This window comes from Seriola dumerili, unplaced genomic scaffold (genome assembly GCF_002260705.1).
Source record: "Seriola dumerili isolate Sdu_G_001 unplaced genomic scaffold, Sdu_1.0 BDQW01009202.1, whole genome shotgun sequence".
In the NCBI taxonomy this organism is placed as follows: domain Eukaryota; kingdom Metazoa; phylum Chordata; class Actinopteri; order Carangiformes; family Carangidae; genus Seriola; species Seriola dumerili.
The window spans coordinates 183,848-201,774 of record NW_019183457.1 but is presented as its reverse complement, the minus strand read 5'-3'; the positions used below and the strand labels follow the sequence as shown (position 1 = coordinate 201,774).

At 44.6% G+C, this 17,927-nt stretch overlaps 2 protein-coding genes across 5 annotated transcripts; one reads left to right on the top strand and one right to left on the bottom strand.

Annotated features, from left to right (window-relative positions):
• The first annotated feature begins 486 nt into the window (after positions 1-486).
• Positions 487-7,257, top strand: fbxo3 (F-box protein 3). 4 transcript variants are annotated; one of them, XR_002665901.1, is made up of 13 exons: positions 487-585; positions 1,753-1,842; positions 2,113-2,276; positions 2,798-2,912; positions 3,010-3,214; positions 3,513-3,558; positions 4,193-4,277; positions 4,425-4,547; positions 4,627-4,742; positions 4,833-4,940; positions 5,106-5,188; positions 5,301-5,398; positions 5,683-5,769. XR_002665901.1 is itself a non-coding variant. In XM_022770031.1 (12 exons), the coding sequence occupies exons 1-12, from the start codon at positions 491-493 to the stop codon at positions 5,824-5,826; spliced, it is 1,374 nt and encodes a 457-aa protein (XP_022625752.1). In that variant the 5' UTR covers positions 487-490; the 3' UTR covers positions 5,827-7,257. The 4 variants fall into 4 exon arrangements, 2 of the variants coding, with proteins under 2 accessions (XP_022625752.1, XP_022625751.1); XR_002665900.1 differs by having other exon boundaries at positions 5,680-5,767; XM_022770031.1 differs by lacking the exon at positions 5,301-5,398 and having other exon boundaries at positions 5,683-7,257.
• LOC111240067 (chromosome alignment-maintaining phosphoprotein 1-like) lies at positions 5,998-10,223 on the bottom strand. The gene is made up of 4 exons (XM_022770047.1): positions 9,879-10,223; positions 9,407-9,797; positions 8,890-9,064; positions 5,998-6,013 (listed from the first exon to the last, which is right to left on the bottom strand). The coding sequence occupies exons 1-4, from the start codon at positions 10,221-10,223 to the stop codon at positions 5,998-6,000; spliced, it is 927 nt and encodes a 308-aa protein (XP_022625768.1).
• Positions 10,224-17,927: the final 7,704 nt, after the last annotated feature.

The window sequence follows — 17,927 nt, the reverse complement described above, 5'->3', positions numbered from 1 at the left end:
GAGTATCAGCACAGAAGCCGAGCCATGTGCTGCTGTGGATGATAATCCCAATTATCCCTTTAATGTTTTCTGCATAATGTGTTTCTGTCCTGGAGGTCAGTTGATGTTACTGTCAAAATGCAATAAGAGAGAAATATTTTTCACATTATGTTCTTGTTAATGTTCTTTCTGTATTTCTTTTGAATCAATACTATTATTACCATCACCCTTGCATTACCGTTGAAACAAACTGATTTCCTGATTTACAATGTTGATGTTTTTTTTACATAACAAAATTTAAAACAAACAAACAAACAAACAAACAAACAAACAAACAAACAAACAAACAGAAACACCGAGCGATCTGATTGGTTGTAGGAGTGATCTATGTGCAGCAGGCGGCGGTAGTGCGACACAAAGGAGGTCCAGCTGCCATTAAACCGCCGAAGAAGAAGAACAAGAAGAAGAAGCAGAAGAAGAAGAAGAAAAAGAAGAAGGAGGGTCGTTAACGATGGCAGCAGCTACCTCAGAGCTACGGGTGGATCACCTGCCTTCAGACCCGCTGCTGCACATTTTATCCTTCCTGGGCTTCAGGGACCTGATCCAGTAAGTGTCCGACACCAGAACCCGGTGACTCCGACACACTCTTTTTACTGGGTTTTAATAAAACTGACGTGAAGAAGCTGCGGGACGGAAACAAGCTAACGGCTACTGCTAACAACAACAACCCGCAGCAACAAAAAAAAACCGGCACGTAGAAATATTCCTACAAACATTAATATAAACATTAATATCGTGAGTGAAAATACATGTAAGTGAAGTTATTGTCGGTGAATAAAGTAAAGCCGAAGCTGTCAGCTCCAAACATGGTGACTCCCGGCAGCAGCAGCTAGTTAGCTTAGCATGTAGCTTGTGTTTTTGTTTTCGTTCTTATCTCGAATAAAAAGTGTCAGAAACTGTTTATCATCCGTTTATACAAACTAATATTAAGTAAAACAACTCTTTAATTACTTAATCACGTTTAAAAACGCTCGATAATAAGATACAGATCCTGTTTATTACATTAATATCATAATATGATAATTATTATTACAGCACGTCCAAATGTGAGGTACTTGTACTTGAACTTGAGTATTTTCATGTCTTGCTACTTTATACTTCTACTGCTCGACACACAAATATCCAACAGCAAATAAAAGTAGAGCTGAAACCATCGTTTTCATTATCATTTAAAATGATTTCAGCTTCTCAAACGTGAGGATTTGCTGCTATTCCTTTTAATTAATGTAATGATTTTAATCTGTTTTTAATTATTTTGAGGTTTGGACTGTTGGCTGGAAGCTTTGTGAATGTGACAAGAATTTTCTGAATTTTAAAACCAAACAATCGATTAATTTAGAAGAGTTTATCCCATTATAAAATTAACAGTAAAATGCTGTTTACATATCAATGCATCAGTAATGATAAGTTAATAATATAATATATAACAATCAAACACTCACAGGGGACATTTTACTACTAAGATTACCTTTATTATTTTAAGTGCAGTTTCCAGATTGCACTTACATCATTTTGCCTAAGTAACAGTCTCAGTGCAGTATTTTCACTGCGTGGTATTAGTACTTTTACTTAAGTAAAGGACGTGAGTACTTCCTCCAACACTGCAGCTCTCACACCAGAGGAACCGTCAGAGCTGCAGAGAAAATATGAAATGGTTTATATTCACATCTTGAAATAAATAACTATCTTTGTCCGTCTTTCTCTCCTCTGCAGTTGTAGTTATGCGAGCAGGAGGTTGAATGAACTCTCCAAACACAACCCGCTGTGGAAATCCCTCTGCTCCAAACACTGGCTGCTGACAGAGTGAGTACTGTCTCCTTCAGCGGGAGGGAGGGGAGGGGAGGGGTTTCTGCAGGAGACTGTTGAGCAGAAGTGTGGGGTAGACACACAGACACATGTAGGTATCAGTTGAGTCAGTAGCTGAACAACAGCGGTTCTTAATTATTTCTGCTGAGTGAAATATCACCCCTCTTATTCTTTGTCTCTTCATGTTTTTGGAGACAGATTATTTCAACTCCTATTTATCGTTTATAATCTGTGTGTGTGTGTGTGTGTGTGTGTGTTTCCGCGCAGTGCGGACCGGCTGCAGAGCGGCGTGTCCTGGTACTGTCTCTTCAAACAGTACTACAGGGACCTGGGCCGCTACATCCAGTACTACCCGGTGCTGAAGAGAGCCTGGGAGCAGCTGAAGAGCTTCCTGCAGCAGAGGTGTCCACGCATGATCGCATCGCTCAAAGGTGACGCAACGACAACAGTGTACACCACTCTGGGTCCAAACAGCACGACCCAAACATCAGTCTGACTTCAACAGTCAGACTGATAGTGAGGTGATGTAATAAACTAATAAAGGAGCAAAAACAAACGTGTTGCGTATATGTTTATTAGCTTCAGTGTAACTGTTCATTTTCCCAACAGATGAAAACAAAAGCATGTTCTCTGAAAGAAGCTAAACATAGAACACATCTGATGACATTTTTCTGATTCTATTTCAGATTTATTTTGTTAAATGGAGAAAAATACTGACACAATTTTTTATTTTATTCATAAAGGATCTTTTTAAATAACAGTTTTTACCAAATGAAGACAGTCAATTGTTTCACCAGTAAATCGCTTTGGTGTGAGGAATTTTCTTTCATTCAAACTTCATTCACACATTTCTTTTTTTTCCTTGATGAAAAACCTCTTGTTAATCACAGTTGCTTTCGTATGAATAAAGATCTTCCTCCATAACGTTGTTCTTTGTTTGCTTCCTCCTCAGAGGGCGCCACAGAGGTGGAGCTTAACGACATCGAGGCTCAGATTGGCTGCAGACTTCCAGACGACTACCGCTGCTCGTACCGCATCCACAACGGACAGAAGCTGGTCATCCCAGGGTCGGTGTCTGTCTCGCAGAGTCTCCCTGAGGCCGGTGGTCTCCCTGTCTAACCTCCATCTGTCTGTCTGTCTGTCCGTCTGTCTGTCTGTCCTCAGGCTGATGGGCAGCATGTCCCTGTCCAACCACTACCGGTCGGAGGTCCTGCTGGACGTGGAGACGGCGGCCGGCGGTTTCCAGCAGAGGAAGGGGATGAGACGCTGCCTCCCGCTCACCTTCTGCTTCCACACCGGACTCAGCCAGTACATGGCTCTGGAGCCCGCGGAGGGACGCAGGATGTTCGAGAGCTTCTACCCCTGCCCCGTCCGTAACCTTCCTGTCTGCCTGTCCTTTCAAAATAAGTCACTTTACAGACAGGAAAAAGCTTCAAAACTTTGGACTGAAACATGAAACTAACTAAACAAACTAACAGAGGTTTCTGTGGAATCAGTCATGGCCACGTTATAGCGCTTCATGTTAAACTGTGGTGACCTTTGACCTTGGATTTCTCACCTAAAATCGACTCTTTTTTCATGATCAAGACCAACATCAGGATGTTTGTGTGTCCATGCGCTGAAGTCTGTCCTGTTGACTCAAACAAAGACGTCTTTTTGTCTTTCAGGATCAGACGGCTCAGGATCCTTCAGCCATCGACATGTTCATCACAGGTCGGTTCATTCACCTCCTCTGCGCTTCAGGTGAAAGAGACAGGTGTACGTGCAGGTGTTCTGAACACAACAGGAAGTTAGTTTTTGTAGTCTGGCCGTCAGCAGTTGGGAGGAGGTTAAGGTGACACTCAGATCTGAACACACAGACATTTTTAGATTCAGTATGACTTCCTGTTCCCGGGGATCTGATGTCCCTTCAGAATAAAGCTCCAGAAATCCACGTAGAAACCAGAGAAAAAAGAGGCTGCAGAACTTCATTGAGAATCCTCCTGTTTCCGTCAGTGTCACAGTGTCACAGTGACCCAGTGGTCAGTGACTACATGTAGTGATCTGACTGTTAACGTCCCCCAAAGCATCATGGTCACTGTAGTTCAGTGTCCCATCATCAGGTCAACATTTAAAATACTTTGGTTTCTTTCAGTTTGCATAAAAACCTTTCAGTCATTTTTCATAAATCTGTAAATACAAGACTGAAAAGTTTGACCTTTAATCATCCAATAACAACAGAAATGACAGTTTCATTGAAGCAGGGTGTATTTGTTGTGTGTCGATAACCTGTTAACCACATTCAAGTCTCATAGTGGAACAAAAACTTGATTCGTCTGTAACTGTGGCCACGTTCGTGTGCGTTCAGGTTCCTGTTTCCTGGAGTGGTTCACCACTTACGTCCACAACGTCGTCACAGGAGAATATCCAATCATCAGAGACCAGATCTTCAGGTAACACACACATATTAAAGCTTCATTTAAATCCATTGGTGACACCACAGGCAGATTCAGAGATGTGTGTGTGTGTGTGTGTGTGTGTGTGTGTGTGTGTGTGTGTGTGTGTGTGTGTGTGTGTGTGGTCCGTCCTTGTGTCTGCAGGTATGTGCACGATAAAGGTTGCGTGGCGACCACCGACGACATCACCGTCTCTGTTTCTACCTCCTTCCTGCCAGAACTTTCCTCCGTCCATCCTCCGCACTTCTTCTTCACCTACCGCATCAGGTACCCGTCTGTCTCCGCAGTGCAAACGGCACATGTTAAGTGGTTCTTCTTCTGTGTTTTAATTAAGTGGCTCTCTCAGAATAGAGATGTCGAGCGGCGCCTCGCCTGAAGCTGCCTGTCAGCTCGACAGCCGCTACTGGAAAATCACCACCTCCGACGGCAACGTGGAGGAAGTTCAGGGACCCGGCGTGGTCGGTACGCTGCTCCCATCACACGACCACCCGCGCAGCTCGACTGTGATTGGCTGAGATGAGCCGCTGAATTCATGTCTGTGTATCTGTGCAGGAGAGTTTCCGGTCATGACGCCCGGAAAGGTCCACGAGTACTCCAGCTGCACCACCTTCTCCACCCCGTCTGAGTACATGGAGGGGCACTACACCTTCCACAGGCTCGGTAACAGCTGCTCGCTGTTTATGATCCATATGAGTCTTTATTATGTTCATGCTTGTCTCATGGAGACGTGAGAAGTTCAACGACAGTCAAATATGTCACAGTGAAAACAGCAGGATCAGATTGTTTGTCATCAGGTTTTATTCCTGATGTTTGTTTCTCTTGTAGCCAATAAAGAAGAAGTTTTCCACGTGGCCATCCCCCGTTTCCACATGGTCTGCCCCCCCTTCAGAGAGCCAGTGGTCCGAACGGTAAAAGCAGCAATTATTCTCCTACATTCAGAACTTAAGATTTGAAATTGATGTGTTTTGATTTAACAGCTGAAGTTTGTTCCGTCTGTTTTGTCGTCTCGTTCGGTTTCAGGACCAAACAAACTTTTCTGTTGTGAAAAAATGAAACGGTGGTGGGGTCTGAGCTTCACAGACCTTCCTGACAGCTGACTCCTGCTCCTGCATTTATTTGTTTGTAAATTTTGTTTCCTAAATGAATCATTGAAAAAGTGAAGGTCCTTAAATAATCAAACTTTTAGCAGACTTGAACGTTGGGCTCCATTTTGCTGGAGGAGAAAAATACAGTAGCTCCTGTAAAACACCTGGAGAACGGCCCGTGTTTAGTTTTAGCAGAACAGTTAAATCCAGCCTGTTGTAAGATTCCTACATGATGAAACCTTCAGATGAGTGAAGCTGCAGCTCTTAGACTGACCCTCTACCTTCTCCTTCCCGGTGGTGTCTAATACCTGCAGCAGAAAGCATCGACCAGTTTCACGCCTCGCCTCGACGACCACGACGACGACGGCGAGTACTGCGACGGAGATGGAGACGACTTCGGCGACCTGAGAGGAATCAACATGGCCGCGCTGGAGGGAGCGTGGTGCCCCCGACACATCTGACCACTGACCCCCTCCCCCCACACACACACACACTACCGCCAACACACACACTACAGTGTTAATGGACTGTCAGTTATTCAGATCTGATTGATGACACTATAACCCCCCGGATGACCTGAATGGCTGACAGACAGCAGGGGATTCTGGGACAGAGCCATACAAGGGACAGGATCACGTCGACTTCCAGCTGTCAGTCAAGACGAATGAAACAAAAAATGCGAATGAGTTGCAGTTTTCTAGTTTTCTTCTTCTCGTGTTTAAACTTTTCTCATGATGATATGAAAGTGTCGGATAAGCTCGGACAAGAAGGACGGGGCGGCGACGTCACCGCCGCCTCCTCCGCTTAAAGTGTTACCGCTGTTCTTCGTGATGCCGCTTCAGTTTTTCTTAATCACAGCGGGGACGAGCTGCAACTCCCAGTTTAGAGGTAGAAGAATCAGATTTGTACCGACTGATGCACCAATCAGGAGCGAGCTGGAGATTTGTTGTTGGTTCCTCCGTCAGAAGATTTGAGGTTCTAGAAATAATAATCATAGAGGTCTTTTCCACTGCAGGAACCTAACAGTGTGTTACACAGGTTCTTGTATGTTACGTTTCATATTAAAGGGGAAACTTAGTTAGTGGCTGTAGCTTTATATTTCCTGCACAGTGGGACTGATCGCTTCTTCAAAAGGTCACGTTTAGGAACAAATGTGCAACAAGATTCATCAGTTTAAAATCAGATACGACAAAGAAAAGCACCAAGTAGAGAAAACGATGATTCAATTATCTGAAGAGCTGCAGATTCATTTTCTGTTGATCCACTAATGGTTTCAGTTCAGGTCATAGAACCGTGTCTCTGTTGTCGAGTGCCTCACCTGGGCCGCAGCGGCAGGTGAGGCCTCGGGTGAGTTGTGGCTCTTCTGTCCGTCTCTGTTTGTATTGATGAGCTGCGTTTACTGACCAGTAGGTGAAGCTGCAGCGCCCTCTGCAGGACCACGGGGCAAACTACTTGAGACACTACAGTTGGTTAGTGAAGCTTTGCGCACATTGACAACAGATCACACACAGTAATTAACACAGTATCAGATATTATTAGACATATAAGCTAGTTTTCTTTTTTCTCACGCAGCTTCACATGAAAGGTGACAGCTGTTCTGCTGTTTGCAGAGAGTGAGGACACCGTCATGAGACGGACGACAGATGAAGATGATGGTTTTATCCACTGAGACAGGGACAAAATGTCCAGCTTCACTTTTCAAGACTTGATTTTCTAACTGAAATCTCTCTCCAGCGTCAGTCCACACAGTCAGACACACCTCATTCATGAAGGTTATTTTGGCCGTGGGTTGTACATGATCTTCACCTTCTGCGTGTTTTTTGAGTAAGAAAATCATTTAATCCATTATTTAATTAAGCTGATGCCTGGCTGCAGCCTCGTGCAGGTGGATGCAGGTGGATGCAGGTGCAGCGGTAAAGTGGCGGTTGCTGCCTCCATGTTGCTTTAAGTTCCTGCAGTGGAAGAAAAGGCTAAAAGTTGGTTTTCCAATCATGTGTCCTCGTTGCTTCAGAGCTTTTTTTTTTCTTTCTGAGTGACAGACATAGTGTGAATATCAGGAACAAACTTTGATCAGGAGAAGAAGAGGTGATGTCTCGTGCTCAGTGCTTCACGTTGTTTCCTTAAACTTGAGTTTATCACATAAAGTATTTTTTCTTTTGGAAGCGGGCTCCCCTCGTCAGGACGTGTCGTCACTCTCTGATGTGGTTGGTGGGTTTGTTTTTGTATGTTTTGGCTAAATAAATAAGAAATACTCGTGGCTGCAGACTGACTGTGTCCTGTCGTCACCACCACAGGGATCAGGTAAACACACACACGCACACACACACACACACACACACTTTAGTGACCTGAAATATTGTGGAAAAGAGTTTCAGTGGATCCTGAGCTTTCAACCACACCCACAGTCTTCATCAGTGGATCAGTTGTCTTCAGTGTGTAACATTATTTATTTATATTTCATAGTGAAGAAATATTCTGATCTTTTACTAAAGTACAACAAACTAAAAAAAACAGTTTAATTAAAAGTACAGAAGAATAATCAGAGCTATTTTCAACTACTTTATACACTGGGGCTGCAACTAACAATTAGTTTTTATTATTGATTATTATGCTGATTATCTTCAGGATCAATCGATTTAATCATTTGGTCAATTAAAGAAATGGTGAAAGAACAAACATCAAACATCTTCAGTTCAAACCCTTCGAGTCGTGAACCAGCAGAACTCCAAAAGTTAGGAAGTAAATTTCCTTCATTGGAATTTATAAAAGTTCAGAGAAAATACAAAAGATGTATCAACTAAAACTGTTTCCCATGACAACAGCAGCAGCTTCTTCAACAACACGTTTAATAATCCGAGCTGTAAAAAAAAACAAAAACTTTATTCATTATTTAAAGGAGCAGAATCAAACGTTTCTGTTGTGGAACTGAAACAGTCACTAACGGGTTTACATGAGCGTCACCAGGTCACTACATGTGAACAGGTGGAGGAGGTGTGTGTGGCCGTACAGACAAACGAGCTGCGTTCAGGACGATCTCTGTTTGACTTCTGTCAGTCTGTTGATATCTGAGAGATTCATTCATGTTGTTGTTGTTTTCTCAGAACATGATGGAAGACAGTTACACATGTCTGAACACGGAGAACTGACTGTTTTAAATGACAAGGATTTTTCAGGAAATGAAAAATACTGTTGGTATTAATTTTCTCGTCGTATCTTTCACACATTTTGTCAAAGCTGGCGTCATCCAGCCCTGAGTTCCTCCTTCCTCCCTCTCCACTCATTCTTCATCCTCGTCCTCTTCCTCCTCCTCTTCTATCACCCTCCCTGTTCTCCGTCGTTTCCTCCCCGCTCTTGTCTCCTTCCTCTCCTCTCCCTCCTCCTCCTCCTCGTTCTCCTCCCCCTCCTCCTCCTCCCCTCCTCCTCCTCCTCCTCCACCACCTCCTCCTATTCCTACTGCTGCTGCTCCGCCTCCTCCGCCCTCCTCCTCCTCCCGGGCGTTGCAGCGGCTGCAGTGCCTCCTGAACCCTCCCAGGTAGTGGGACCTGAAGCAGCAGAAGGGGCAGGCGTAGCGTCCGGGCCGGTGAGACGCTCTGACGTGCTGCTGCAGCCGGCTGGGCAGGAAGAAGGAGCGCTTGCAGTCCTTGCAGCTGTACGGACGCTCCACGTCGTGGCTGCGCACCACGTGACTGATGGCAAAACCTGCAAGAACACACACAGGTACAGGTTCATCCACAGCTGACACACAGGGAGGAGGCGGGAAACAGGCCTCCATGTTTACAAAGAGATTTGTCTTAAAAATGTTTCAGGACTGAATGTGGCGACAGATTTTCTCCTGACTTAGAGAAACCGCCTGAGCTCCAGTCACGTCAAAGGTTCCCTGGAGGGTTTTCTACCTCTTGTAGCTCTATGGAGCTTCTCTTCTATGAGCGGCTTCCTGTTTTATTTGTCATGCATGCACACTGGCTTCATGTCCAGGCGAGGACTCAAAGGTCCCGCCTCCAGCAGAGTGTTGACGTGTCTGACAGGAAACGTTACAGGTACCTTTGAGTTTGGTCTTCCAGCCACAGATGAGGCAGACGAAGCGGTTGGAGATGAAGCGCACCACCTTGGCCGTGGCCTCCATCTCCTCCTTCAGCAGGTCTCCGCTCAGCCCGGCCACCTCCTCCTCCTCCGCCGCCCCGCTGCTCTGCGTCTGTTTGGGTGGGGCGGCGTCCCGTCTGACGGCCTGGGAGGCGTACGCTTTGGGGATGTCGTGCTTCCTCACCACGTGGTTGACGCCCAGAGCTTTCAGCTTGTTCTTCCAGCCACAGATGAGGCAGCGGTAACCGGCGCCGTCGAACATCAGAACGCTTTCGTCTCCTTCAATGTTCCTCTCCTTCGCCTCCGGCCTCTGGGGGGCGCCGTCCTCTTCATTTCCCTCCCCTTCCTCCTCCTCCTCAGCCTCACTGCTCCTCTTTCTTTTCAGAGCATCCTTCCCTCCCTCCTTCTCCTCGTCCTCACCTTCCTCTCCCGCCTTCTCCTTCTCTCCCCCATCACTCCCATCATCTCCTGCCTCTCCCCCTCCTCCCCCCTCCCTCTCGTCCATGCAGTGTTTGGAGATGATGTGCTTGTACAGCTTGGTGAAGTCCCGGCTGGTGTAGAAACAGTCGGAGCAGTGGAACAGCCGGGCGGTGCCCTGGTACATCAGGATGTTGCCTAGGCGACCAACCACCACGCCATCCAGGCAGGCGGGGTGGGAGGCCGCCATGTGGGACAGCTGGTGGGCGTGGCTCTTGGAGAAATGGCCACAGTGGGGGCACTGCAGGTGAGCTGCGACGCCACCGCCCACTTCACCACGAGTTTGAATGATGACGGACATCGCTGCTTTTCTAGAAGCTGGAGAGAAGAAAACCGTCAGGAAACACAGTCAATGATGTAAAAACTTTAGATTAATGAGACATTTTCAAGAAAAAATGTATTAATATATTAATTAATTATTGATTATTTAAATTATATTAAATTAAATAAATATTTTAATTTAAATCTTAGTTTGATATTCAGTCAAAAATGACAAAGCAAATTGACAAAATAAGCAATTTGACATTTTTCACTATTTTCTAACTTTTTTAACAGACAGCTAATTAATTAAAAGTGATGCCATCCCTGACTTAGTTTATAGAAAATATAATGGAACCATGAAATACATAATATATGAACATCTAAAATAAAAAAGGAGACTGATTTTCTCACTATTTTCTGATATTTGAACAACTAAATGATTAATTGAAAAGTCCTTAATGAGAGATCGATCATTAGTAGCTGAACCTGAACATATTAACTTCTCTATATCTTATCTTTAGCCCCGCCCAGCTGATTCTCTCCATCACCAGACTTCTTTCAATTTACCGCAGTTTTCCCAAACACATGAAAGCAGAGGAAACACCGGGGCTCCTGTAGAACCGGCACTTCTCTGCGAAGTAAAGTCGCTGCTTCACACAGCATTCCGGGTTCGTCCCGGGATTGTGACCGTTTTATATTAACGGGAAACGTTATTTGGAATCAATGCGCTAACGGACCGCAGCTAACAGGCTAACTCTCCCGCTTCAAACCGCGTGTTAAACCGTGTTTCTCCGCCCACCTGCCTCTGCCGCCGGCTGCGTTTATCTGCACCGAAGCTCCACAGCCGGAACCGACAAGAAACGAACCCGGGAGAAAAAACTGAACCGTTTTAAATGTTTCTGTGTGTACCGGATCCACCGAGCAGCTTCAGCGAGCTGAGACGCTGCGGTCAGCTTCCGTGTTTACCTCCGGCACAGCCAATCAGCTCGCTTCAGCCGCCTGACGGCCGACCAACCACAATCGCCCTTGAAACCAAGCTCCTACTTATTAATTCATCGTTAAATTAATCATAATTAAAATGAATAATTAAAGTAAATGATCAGATATTATGAATAGGTTCCAGCCCTGTCGATAAAGTTTATTTTATTTTTAGACACATTCAAAACACCCACAGTAATCCACGAGAATTTAAAGCTGCTTTTTCTGTCAATGGTGGGAATTTTTAATTTTATTTATTTATGTATATTTCGGCTTCCGAAGGAGGACATGATGGAAAATGTCCCGGACCCACTGGACACAACGCGTCCATGAAATCTATTTATATTCTATTATATAACAACATGACGCAGATTTAAACACAGACAGAATATTCTCATAGATGATGTATCTGCTGAGTAACTGGGTTATCCTGTGTGTGTGTGTGTGTGTGTGTGTATCCAGGGCAGACTAAAGGTGATTAATGAAGCTATTTCTGTCCGGAGAAGCAAATAATACCTGCAGAGGAGGGAGAAGAAGAGACTACATCTCCCATCACCCACTTCAGTATGACATCTTTCAGACAGGTGTGTTTGTGTGTGTGTGTGTGCGTGTGTGTGTGTGTCCGTGGGAAAGAGAGAGGGAGACCTTTAAACCACCAGGCCGCCGTCTAATTGGCTGCTGGGGGAGATGTTTGTGAGGTCTGTTGCTGAGCGACGGTTGTTCTCAGAGGTGCACATTTAATGCAGCCGTGATAATACACAATGAATTACATTTATTACTGTAACGAAACACAGTCACAGGGAAGTAAAGTCAGGTACCTATGATAAAACATCACAATTTATTTGTTGGTTTTATTTTGTATTTTTCTGAAAATTAAATGTTGTGTTCAGTAAAAACTACAAAATTTCAAATCGTACTTAAAGATGGTGATAATTATAGTCTACTGCTGTGATGCATAGTTTCCTTATGTTAACCTGTGACAGTGCATCATAATTAAATTTAGTTTTATTTATGTGAATCTGCAAAGTAAAAAAAGTTATAAATTAATATAGTGCAGTAAAAAAAATATAATATTTCACTCAGGAGTGTAAAGTAGAAGAAAATGAAAATACAAGGGTCTCAAACTTATACTCAAATACAGTACTTAACTTTATTTATAACATGTAACTGTAAATTAAGAAAATAACTTGCAGCCTTATAGATCATTGGGCTTTTGTTTTGAAAAGCAGAACCAGAATTGGATCAAAACTTTATCATCAGGTTGAAGGTCAGCTGTTAGAGTTACAGTCTGCCAAAAGAGAGAGAGGGAGGAGGTGATGGGGGAGTGAAAGTTAGGGTAGAGCGAGGGTTGGTTTGAGTGAGGAGAGAGAGAGGGAGGGGGCTTTTATTGTGGAGGGAGGGGAGACACTGAGAGGGAGAGAGGAATCTATGTTTGAACTTGTGTTTTCCTTCAGTCTTTGTTAGCCAAGATTCACGTCCACACACACGCACCTCGGGCGAGCGAGGACGACATGCTCTGCTTAAAAGGTGAGAGAGGGAGGGAGGGAGGTAGAGAGAGGTAGAGTGTTTATGGAGAAGTTTAAAGAAGTTCAGGAAAATGCTGCAGATAAAAGAGTGTGCAAAATCGTGTATATGTGTGTGTGTGTGTCACCAAAAACTTAACCGAACCTCTGAAGAGTACACCAGCTGTGTGTGTGTGTGTGTGTGTGTGTGTGTGTGTGTGTGTGTGTGTGTGTGTGTGTGGTGTGTGTGTGTGTGTACTCAGATGTAGGTCATTTTGTCCGCTAGCTGTCAGGAATCTGTTAACACACACACACACTGTTATCTCCATAACCTTTTCTTTTTGTGTGTGTGTGTTGAAAGTCTTTTTTTTTTTTTAGGGGGGGGGGGTCTGTAACAAAGAGGGTCGAGCGAGCTTTACTTGAAGCAGAGAGAGAGAGAGATCCGTGCAGGGAAAGTGTCGAGTACATGGAGTATTTTCCAGAATACAGCTGCTGCAGTCCTTTGTGCTCTCTGTAACTGTTACTATGGTTACGGCTACTAATACTACTGCTACTACTGCGTGTACTACTACTGCTACTTCCAGTGCAGCTGCTGCTGCTGAAATGCTTCTCGCAATATTTTGTGTTGAAATTGAATCCTTGTGGCTCGTGGCAGAAGTGGAAGTTTTGGGTCAGGAGGCATGTGCATTCTTGAGTTTGACACGTGCAAGTAAGTGTGTGTGTGTGTGTGTGTGTGTGTGTGTGTGTGTGTGTGTGTGTGTGTGTCAGTCAGTAATCACTGCTGGCCTGTTGAGGCAAGCTGAAACATCCCATTCAGCTTCCAAACACAGCTGTTCTGCCTCTGTGCAGCACACTGAGGGTTTTGAATGGATGTGCAGCAATAACACGACAATAAGCAGCTTCACAGGTTTTCACTATTGAAACGGAGACAAAAGCTGCAACAGAACAAACTTTAATATCGTGATAAACTGGAGCTTTATTAGTTTTATTTTGACGGGCAGATTCATCCTGTCAATGTTGTGTTAACATCATCACACTTGCGATTGGAGTTTAAAAAGCACAACCAGACATATCGTATTTTAATCTGGTGCCTTCATTACCCACAATGCAACTGGAAACTCGACTGCTGACAGTTGGGTGGCAGTAGCAGTTTGTTTATTTAGTGTTGGGATGCATAAAACTGATAAATGATCAAATCAAGAATTGATAAAAGTAAAAGTATTTAAAATCAAAATGTAAAACAATGATTCACACTAACAGCAGGAGTCAGGAGTGATAGCCACGAGCTAACAGGCTAACAAGGATGGAAGAAGGAAACGTATAAAATGCAAGAAATAAATAGAAACCAATCAGCTCCTTCTGCAAAGTAACTACAGTTTCCAGATACATCCAGAGGAGTCAGAGGAACAGTAGAATCAAAGTAAAGTACCAGAGCAAAATAACTTCAGTTTTCTCCTCGTCCATCACTGACAGCTGAGCAGAACTTCACCGACTAGTACATGATGTTCATCTGAAAACACAAGTAAAACTGTCAGGACAGACATGACAGATGTTAGACTGAAGATTGATGTGACTCCTCTCTCTTTTGTGTGTGTGTGTGTGTGTGTGTGTGTGTGTGTGTGTGTGTGTGTGTGTGTGTTGGTCAGGTGACCACAGCATGACTGGCTGCACGATGAACTGATCATTAGATCAATGTGACTGAGAGAAAGACAGAAAACTCGTCTTTCACTTATTTTCATTTAAAGAAATGTGGTTGTTACTTTTATTCTGAAGTACTGGATTTCTTTGACAGGACAAATATATAGTTTCATTTTAAAGAAAAGTTTAATTTGACCAGTTTTTAATCAAAACAAACAGGAGGAAATATGAAGCATTTGTTGGGCACTATTTTCAGTAGCGGATTAATCCTCATTTGGTGCTGTAGTGAGTATGTGGGGCAGCAGGACTGAGGTAAACTAAAGTCCAAGTTTGGGATCTGATGACAGAAAACTAAAGACTAACTCTAGACTTATACTTTAAATGTTCAGGTGAAGGACAATGAGAATCTACGGTCGGACTCAACGTTGACCTTTAGTCGTCTGATTCTGTGATCCAAATATAGAATTACCCAGTGTGACACAGTAATACAGTATCAAGCAACGTGTGTGTGTGTGTGTGTGTGTGTGTGTGTGTGTGTGTGTGTGTGTGTCTTGAGGTAAATACCTGTCCCTCACAGGCCATCTGCAGACCTGGATAATCCCTGTTAGTAGCTTAGAGCTGGAGAGAGAGAGAGAGGAAACAGAGCGACGCACTGTCAACACTTCTGAAGAAAAGAAATCACATTTACCACTGAAATGTTTTTGGACTGGGATCGTTTCTGGATTTGTCGAGCCCGGGAGAGTTTTGGATTTTGGTTCTGGAGGTCTGAGGTTTTTATTGTGAAGGAATGAGAGGATGATACACGGAGATGCTAAAAGTTTTAATTTAATTTAACTGACTGTGAAAATACCTTTGGCAAGTTTTGAAGCTGTTACAGAGTTTTTATGCCAAATCTGGAGGCTCTTTTACTGTGAAATGTTTTGAGCTTTTACTGTGATGGACATTTTGAGGGATTTTATTTTAACGTTTCGGACACTTTTTGTGGAGAACGGAAAGACTTTTACGCTGTTACTGTGAAAAATGTTCATGCTTTCATTGTGAAGGCTGCAGAAACTTGGGACTTGTGTTTTCTTTGTCAACATTATGATGCTTTTTAGTGAAGGTTAATACTAGTTAGTGGCTTTACTCTTTTTGTGAATTGTTAAGTGATTTTATTGTGAAAAACTGACATTTTGGGCATTTATTTGAAGCAGGTTCTTAATTGGGGTAAAAAAAACAACAAATGTTACTGTGAAGGAAACATTATTTTTTAAAGGACTGAAGGCTTTTCAAATATTTATTTTGAAGAACTAAGGAAAAACTGGGCTTTTACTGTGAAGGATTAACTAAACATTGCTCCTTTACAGTTAAGGATGAAATAAATCTGGAGGCTTTTTCTCAGGAAAGATCTTTTCTAGAAGGACTGAAGTTCAGATATTTATTGTGAAGACACTCAGGGCTTTTATGATGAAGGGTTGGAAATCTTCTGAGGCTTTTATTGTGAAAAGATGAAAACATTTAGGAGGGAATAGTGTGAGTCTCGTGATTCATCTGTGATCTGTCCTGAGGGCGGACCCGGTCATCAATCAGCCAATCACCACTCAGGACGGGATGATTTCGTATGTGGAGTGTCTGAGCGGAGAGGGGGCGGGGCCTGGCATGGCGTCACGCTGCTGGAACACGGGTCCTGATGAAGAGCGAGATGAGCTTCTTCCGCGTAAGATGGCTGCCCTGCAACCGAAAACTGAGGGAAGTCTGCGCCGCCGCCTGCTCAGCGCCAAAATCCATCAGCACCATGACGCCATCTGGAGGATGAATGCAGGTGGCACCGTCGGCAAGCCGGGGTCTCCCTCAGGGGACAAAAAGCCCCTCCCACCTCACTTTCAGTATCCAGGCAACAGCCCCTGGTACCGCCCCCAGCACCTCCCACCACGCCCCCATGTTCACCCTTCCTTTACCCCAGAGCCTCATGGGAAACTATTCCTTGCTCCAGAGGCTCATGGGAAACCACAATCCCCGCCCCTTCAGCTGCAGCGCCCCACTTGCCCAATCCTCACCCATCGCCGCCGAACGAGCTCATGCCCCCCCACCCCAGAGCCCCGCCCCGGCTACACCGTGTCCGTCCCCTCCCCTCTCAGTGCCCCACTGCCCCCCAAGGAGCCGGAGGTGCCACCTCAGTACCGCTACCGGCCCGGCAAGAGGCGCCGGACCAACTTCTTCTGCTTAAGACGGCACCGAGGGAGGAGCTCCGGGCTGGAGGCCACGCAAACCACGCCCCTTCTACACAGAGGTACTGCTAGGAATCATGGGAACTACTACAACTTCTTATAGCACTAGCACAAGTAGTATCTGCTGTAGCTCTGTCTGGTCTTGAGTTGTCACCTGTCTGGTCCTCAGTGTATCCAGCTTCTCCTCTTTGGCCCAGTTTAACTCAGAATGGTCTCAGCTAACCTGGTTGGACTCTGTTGGGTCTGGAACCGTGTCACTTAGTCTGATTCAGCTCTTTTTGGCCTGGCTGATCCCAGTTAGCCTTGTTTGGCTTTATACGGTCCTGACATTTGGTCCTCGGTCCTACCAGCTCCTCTTGGTCCTGAATGGTTCTAACTAACCTGCTTTGACTCACTTTGGTCTTGAATTTGGTCAGATAGCCTGATTTGGCTGTTTTCAGCCCTGCATGGTCCCAGCTAGCTTGGTAGGGCTCTGTTTGGTCTCAAATGAACCACGTTAGTCTGTTTGGTCCTGGATGGCCCCCTTTGCTCTTATTGGCTCTGATGGTCCTCATTAGCCTTCTTGACTCTGTGGTGTCCTGGATTTCGATCCACTTACCTTAGTCTGGCTCTTGTTCCCAAATCCACCCAGAGTCTAGATTTGCCCTCTTCTGTTTATGGTAGCCTTAGTTTAACTTCACTGATGCCAGGTGTCCCAGTTTGGCCCCAGCTCCTGTTTTAGACCCAGTTTGGTCCTGAATCGATCCTGCAGCTCTTTCTCCCAGCAGACATTAGGACATGTCACAGCAGGAGAAGCACAGATGTCGCTAATAACATTAATGGTAATTAAGTTATAATTACTATCGCATGAGTTACACCTGTGTTTTTCCTTCCTTCACAAGTCAAAGTATCTGCAGTGAAAATGACTGTGAGTCTGGTCTGTCCCTGTTGGGTCCAGTTCTTCATATTTAAATGAGAATATTAAAACAGTCGCTCTCTGCCTGCAGATCTCTGCTGATAACACACACACTCACACACACTCACACACTCTGTGTGTTACAGTCTGATCAATAATGTATCACAGCGCCAGTCAGCTGCTATTCTCAGATAACAAACCAAAACACACAGAACAAAACCACACAGAGTCTCCATGTTCTGACTTAATTAACTCCCCTGTGTGTATAATCTCCTCTATGTGTGTGTGTGTGTGCAGGGATTAGCTGCAGCTCCATACGCTACGCTAATGACTAATTCCTGTAATAGCAGATGAACAGGCTTTAACATGCAACAGCTGCGACCTGTTAGCTTCAGCTGCTACCTTCAGCCTCCTAGTCCAGCTACAGCACACCTGGATCTGTGAGTGTGCCTCCGTCCCTCCTCCCGTTGTGTGTTTGGTGACGTTGGATTGGTTGTTTTTGACCATGTGTCATCGTTGGTTAA